Below are 6,040 nucleotides of genomic sequence, written 5' to 3' on the forward strand. Positions count from 1 at the left end.
TTTCTCCAAAGTTTCATAGTTTTATATTCAAACAGATTGAATATGTATTAAGGTAAAAGGAAATTGATTTTGATAGACTTTTCAGAAGAAAACTTTCAATCCATTTTAAAGGCTCTGAAGTCAATCCAAACTCATGTTTTGTGATTAAATTTATCTGGTTTTGATCTCATTATTAGTGCACAGTATTACAAAAACCTAGCCTTGTTAACTAAAACCTGTTTCTGCAACATTCTGAGGCCTCTTGTCCCACCTCTTTGTCTCCTTGAGATCTTCCTCCTCAGTCCCAATCAATGCCTTGGAAAATTTCAACACCCTTTTCAGCTTTACTTCCTCCATATCATGTCATGCTTCCCACTAGCAAGCTCATAATTGAAGATTTCGGATATACTGACAAAAGCAACCGAAAAGATGGGTTTAACTCACTTCTCACTTTTTTTCCCTTCACACCTAAAGTTATGACTACCAAAGAAAATAAAAAGATTGATCTGCAAAATAATTTGAAAAATTTAACATTAATAAATAACAAATCTAGTTTTGAGTAACAACAAATTATTCAGAAATTTATAATTTTTTTAAACCAAGAGAGAACCAAGTGAAATTGTTATGGATTTGTAGCAGCAAGAACCATGGCAAGAGATTTGGGGGGAGGTGAGATTGTTGATTTTCAATAGTCAAAGCAGAGTAGTCAGTTTCCATCAATCTCTATCTGATAAATAGTATTTTTTTATAATTTGAATAACAAAAAAAACTAAATTATATTATATATCGTCACATTTGTGAAAGGTTCATTGAGATTAGTGTAATGTCATTTTAATAACCTTTTGTCAAACTTAGTAAAAACTGGACCAAATGATTCTGAACCCAAATGGAAAAATATGGGAAGGTGTGACATCACAGAAGTACAACTCCACTTTTATGAAAAATACACTTATTAAACTTGTTCTGTTCCTTTCTTTTCAAAAGTAAAATACTACTAAAAAAAACAGTGTTTAAATAACATGAAAGTATGTGAATAACTACCAAGTAAAATAATAACACTTGAAATTATGATTGATTTTAAATTTTGTTAACTATACATGATTGATTTTATTATATTTTTTATTTGTTAATCTCAAGTTAACATATAGACTAAATTTGTAAACAAAAATAGATGAGTGAAAATTGGTGAAATTGAAAAAGGAGGAGATACAAGTAACTATCACATATAATTTCATAAAGAATCTTTCAATTATTAAATTTAAACTTGATTCTCACTTTATAACCACTCTCTGGTTTAATTAATCAAGCAATTATTCGCTTTCTACTCTATTAGTTTATTAGTTAATTGTTTAATCACTATTCTCTTCCTTGATTGGATCAAGAGAAGAAAAAAAAGAGAGAAGAAAACCTTCTGATGTGATCCGAAAAGAAGGGAGAAAAAATTTCAATAATATACTAAAAGTACTACTACCTTTGTTCTTAAAATTTGCAAAGAAAGTAGAGCACATATTCTTTATTGGAAATTATCATTTTGACTCAACATCATAGGCACTAAACTTTTCTTTAGACTAAAAACACTGATCTTGTAGTTTTCGTTGAATTGATGAGACTAGAAAATGAAGAAAAAAAAAGAGAAAGTACAAGGAACATTAAGATTGTTTAATTAAGAAAAAACAGGAAAAAATAAAAAAAATGAATGAAAAAGTTGTATTTGATAAAATAAATTTGGTTATATATTAATATATTTATAAAATAATTTAGAAAATAAATATTTAAAAATAATTTAATGTAATTTTTTTTCTTCTGAAAATGTAAGTTAAAGTTAACATAAATGTTAAATTAAAGTAAAAATTTATCATAAAAAATTTAATAAAACAAAAATTATAATTTAGAATAAAAATATATTAAAATAAATTCTTAACAAATTAATTATTTTATTTATTATTTTAATTATACTTTTTTATAAAATAACGCATATATTAACAAAACAATAAAATTATTTTTATTGATTATTTTAATGTTTTTATTTTTTAACTATTCATTTATTATATAATAAAGTATATTAATAATATGGTTATCAAAATAATTACAATTACAAATATAATTGATTATATAAACATAAATAATAGTTAAATATTTATGAATATAGGTAATTATACACATTGATTATAACATATATTATAGTGATGAAAATTTAATAGCACAATTTTTTTTTTAATTTTATATTTTTTAATATATTTGCTTTTATATTTATTTTTTTATCTTTCCTTCCCTAAGCCAATATTTTGTTGGAAAAATAAAATTAAAGACCTTAAATTAAAGTTGTATATTAATTTAGTTCATTGAGATTGTCCTTGGTCAGATAAATATTAGATGATAATATAAAAATATTTATGTTAGCACAACACTCTTGCCTAAATTCAAATAAAAAGTCTCCAGCAGCAGTGAGTCATCATCCTTCATCTTCTTTGTTTCATAGCTAAAGAACAGTAATCAAAACTTGATTTAGATCTAAAAAATCTTGATCATAACCATCATTACCCTTTTCTCTTTCTCACTCTCACTCTCATCAACTCACCCACTATGCCTTCTAGGGTTTGCTTTCTCTGTCTCACTGGGACAATACAACAGTCCCAATTCTCACCCTCTCATACCCCCATTCTCTGATTCACCCTTAACCTCCATACCCACCGAGAAAAGCATGCATCTTTAGTGCCACCGCATCTAGCCCACTTCAGATTCTCCTCTGAAACCCACGGAGGGAGATGCTGGCGGTGTCTGTTAGTGTTCACTTTTCAACTGGGGCCTTTTCATCTAGAATCTGAAATTGGAGGGTTCTTTATCAATTTGGGATTTTTTTTTATTGTGAAAAATGATTTCTTCTGGGATTAACTTGGTGATGACTGTGATTGGGTTCGCGGTGAGCACCATGTTCATTGTTTTCGTCTGCACCAGGCTCATATGTGCTCGAATTCACTTGAATGCTGCAAGGAGATCCTTTCCTATTGTCTCCAGATCCAATCTCAGCATGGTGCACATTTTTTGCGTTTTCAAGTTAATATTAAAATTTTCGTTACAGGATCATTAGTTTTTTGGAGTTTAAGTTGTATCCACTGTTAGTGTAAAAAACTACACTCGAAAATAATTAGAAGTCATGACTTTTATGGTAACTCCTGTGCAAGTCAACAAATTTAGCATAATTTCTATCAGTTGGTTGACAGAGTAAATTTTTTTCTTTCACTTTTGATTAAATAGTCCATTGATCAAATCGACCATGCACCTGGCAATAATGTAAAGGGTTTTACATTATCATCCAATTACAAAATATATTTGTTAAATTTACAATAATTATCTTAAAAGTGATACTAATCATGACACATACACACACATATTTTTTTTTACACTTTACACTGATAGAACACAGTAATTAAACTTTTTGATGCAGTACATACTTTGTGTTGTTTTCCCAATAAATATGATGTCATTTTATTTGAATTGGATTTATTATGAATTAGACATTTTTTCCGTGTTCAGATGGAGCGGGGTTGCCATGGTCTCGAACGCGTGACTGTAGCCAAATTTCCAACAAAGAAGTACAGTGACAAGTTTTTTGCTGCAGCAGAAAATTCTCAGTATGTTTTATATCTGTTTCTCATTTATTTGTTCATTCATTTTTGTCCAACCTGTCTATGATGTTAATTTAATAATCTCTTACTGTATGATACTCTTATGGGAAAATAATATAAGGTACTTTATGCCTATTTCAGTAGTTAAGTTAAAAAGAATTGCATGGACAGGAATTTGTAATGAAGGTGTCAATCCCATATATTGAAAGGCATTTAAACTACAGGAGGTTTTGCACCTTGTAAGGGGGTTATAGCCATTTTTTCTGTGGGTTCTGATGCCACCTCTGCTCCTATGTTCTTTAATTTAAAAATGTATGTATCGCGCATGAGAAAGTGATATGATGATGATATCTTCCATTTGCTTAGGACTAACTCTTATCTGGGTCTTGCTTAGATTGTCCTATCACCATCTCTTTTGTTGATTTCCTGCAAAAGAAGCTTATGTTAGAGTGAATTTCTTTGTTCTATACGATTATGCCATGGGAATGGATCCTCTCAAGTCTAATTTTATCATGACATGGTCATATTCATATTTTAAGTCCATCTCTTTCTTGGTAGACGATAGAAACAGGTGGGAACTATCTAATAGTATTTGTTAGGAAAGAGATGTTTACAAAGTTTAGCATGGCATATTACCAACTCTTACAAAAACTATTTATGATATGAATAACTTGCAGTGACCTCCCACAAGGTTTGCCTACTAACTACCTCTTTCTCTTCATATTCTGATGATCCTTTAATATTTCACACATACTCCCTTCATTATAGCCTCCTACACATTATGACAAAAAGGTAGTTATGTTCGCAAAACTTGTGGCATGCCAGTGCAATCTAATCATGTCATGAATTTGGAAATTTAAATACAGCTTTGGTAGTGGTTGGGCCTAATGGTCTGTTGTTATTCTTACAAACGATACAAACTGATATGAAGTTCTTATGTGTGTGGTTCATGTTGTAAGGAACTTAATTGAGGGGAGTGCTTTAAGTTTTTAACAAGTTTCAGATATGAGATTATTGATGACAGTTCTCATTCAGTTAATTATTTCCTGGTTTTGAACATGCAATATCATTGTTTTTGAAGATGCACAGTCTGTCTCTCAGAATACCAAGGTGAGGATATGCTGCGTATCCTCCCTTATTGTGGACACTCTTTCCATGTGACCTGCATAGACCTATGGCTGCAGCAGAATTCCACGTGTCCCGTGTGTCGGATATCGTTGCGTGAATTTCCAGATAGAAAATGGTTAATGCAACCCTTGTTCAGCTCTGCTTTACAACCTGGCATAGAATCCTTTGATATGCGTCATTATCACTGTATGATGGATGATAATGGATTACCAGCAAGAACCCCTGACAACCATGGGGTGAATCCTATAGAAGAAGATAATTTTCCAGCTGAGGGTGGGGGAGCAGTTTCTATGGACAATATCACATGTTTAAGTGAGGGTGACTTCATTAAAGATGAGGCGAAGAAGCATGTAGAGAGTCCATCAAACTTCCAGAATTGATCGTTTTCATGGAAATCAAAGCTTCAATATGATACTTTCAAATCATACATTTAGTACAAAAGTTAATGTCTCAAAACTGGAGTGAAAATGTGAAAGGCATTAGCAGTCTGAAAGGATGGTTAATATCTTTTACTGTATATATAGCAGAGAACACCCCCTCTCCCGGGCTGGCCTTTACTGTTTTCTCCTCTGTTATTTTGTTGATCCTCGATACTAAACAGCATTTGAATTCTCTCTCTCTCTCTTTTCCCTTCCTAAGGCTAGAATTAGTTGAAGATCAGGTGGAGCTTTGGCTGTGTTCTTCCCCAGCAAACCTTTGTATCAATGCAAGCCATACTGTTCAATTAATGTATCTTGGCTTTATGTTCAACATTTGGTGATACCTTTATATTTGAAGGAAGATGCAATGAGTATGGTCCTTAGTTTCTTGTGAAAAATATTTGGTAGTTGTGTATTTGTGAATTGTGATTGGGCAAAAGGGTCAATCTAGAGGGACGGTTTTTAAGGGAGGAATGACAAACCTTTTTTGTGGCCCTCTTCACTTTTTTTTTTAGGTACGGGTGCAAAAGTTTGGCAATTTCTTCCTGCACCATATCATCTAAGACATGCACCAACATAAAATTTAAAAGACAATTTCATTTTTGCTTCTGGATGTAGAATTTTGGAAGGGATTGTTATATACTCTAGATTTCGTATTTCATTTTAGTTATCGGACATATGATTTGATTTACGAATATGAATATTTGAAAAATATTTTTTTTTAAATATGGATTTGAATTGATATGGTGCATGGAGAATTAGTCCAAAAGTTTTTGTTTAAACTCTAACCAAGTGTATTTATAATAATATTTTTTAAATAGGATGTTTATTTATATTTTAACAAGTTTATAGATTTCACTTCCTATGTATACAATAATTCCAACAAAT

At 30.9% G+C, this 6,040-nt stretch overlaps 1 protein-coding gene across 1 annotated transcript; it reads left to right on the top strand.

Annotated features, from left to right (window-relative positions):
• Positions 1-2,339: 2,339 nt before the first annotated feature.
• On the top strand, positions 2,340-5,550 carry LOC137828121 (RING-H2 finger protein ATL38). Its single transcript, XM_068634568.1, has 3 exons — positions 2,340-3,010; positions 3,514-3,611; positions 4,687-5,550. The coding sequence occupies exons 1-3, from the start codon at positions 2,852-2,854 to the stop codon at positions 5,111-5,113; spliced, it is 684 nt and encodes a 227-aa protein (XP_068490669.1). The 5' UTR covers positions 2,340-2,851; the 3' UTR covers positions 5,114-5,550.
• Positions 5,551-6,040: the final 490 nt, after the last annotated feature.

This window comes from Phaseolus vulgaris, chromosome 7 (genome assembly GCF_051622355.1).
Source record: "Phaseolus vulgaris cultivar YP4 chromosome 7, ASM5162235v1, whole genome shotgun sequence".
Classification (NCBI taxonomy): domain Eukaryota; kingdom Viridiplantae; phylum Streptophyta; class Magnoliopsida; order Fabales; family Fabaceae; genus Phaseolus; species Phaseolus vulgaris.

Coding starts and splice junctions, on each gene's coding strand:
- LOC137828121 (XM_068634568.1), top strand. CDS start 2,852: ATGATTTCTTCTGGGATTAACTTGGTGATGACTGTGATTGGGTTCGCG. Junction 3,011..3,513: donor CCAGATCCAATCTCAGCATG/GTGCACATTTTT, acceptor TTCCGTGTTCAG/ATGGAGCGGGGTTGCCATGG. Junction 3,612..4,686: donor GCTGCAGCAGAAAATTCTCA/GTATGTTTTATA, acceptor TTGTTTTTGAAG/ATGCACAGTCTGTCTCTCAG.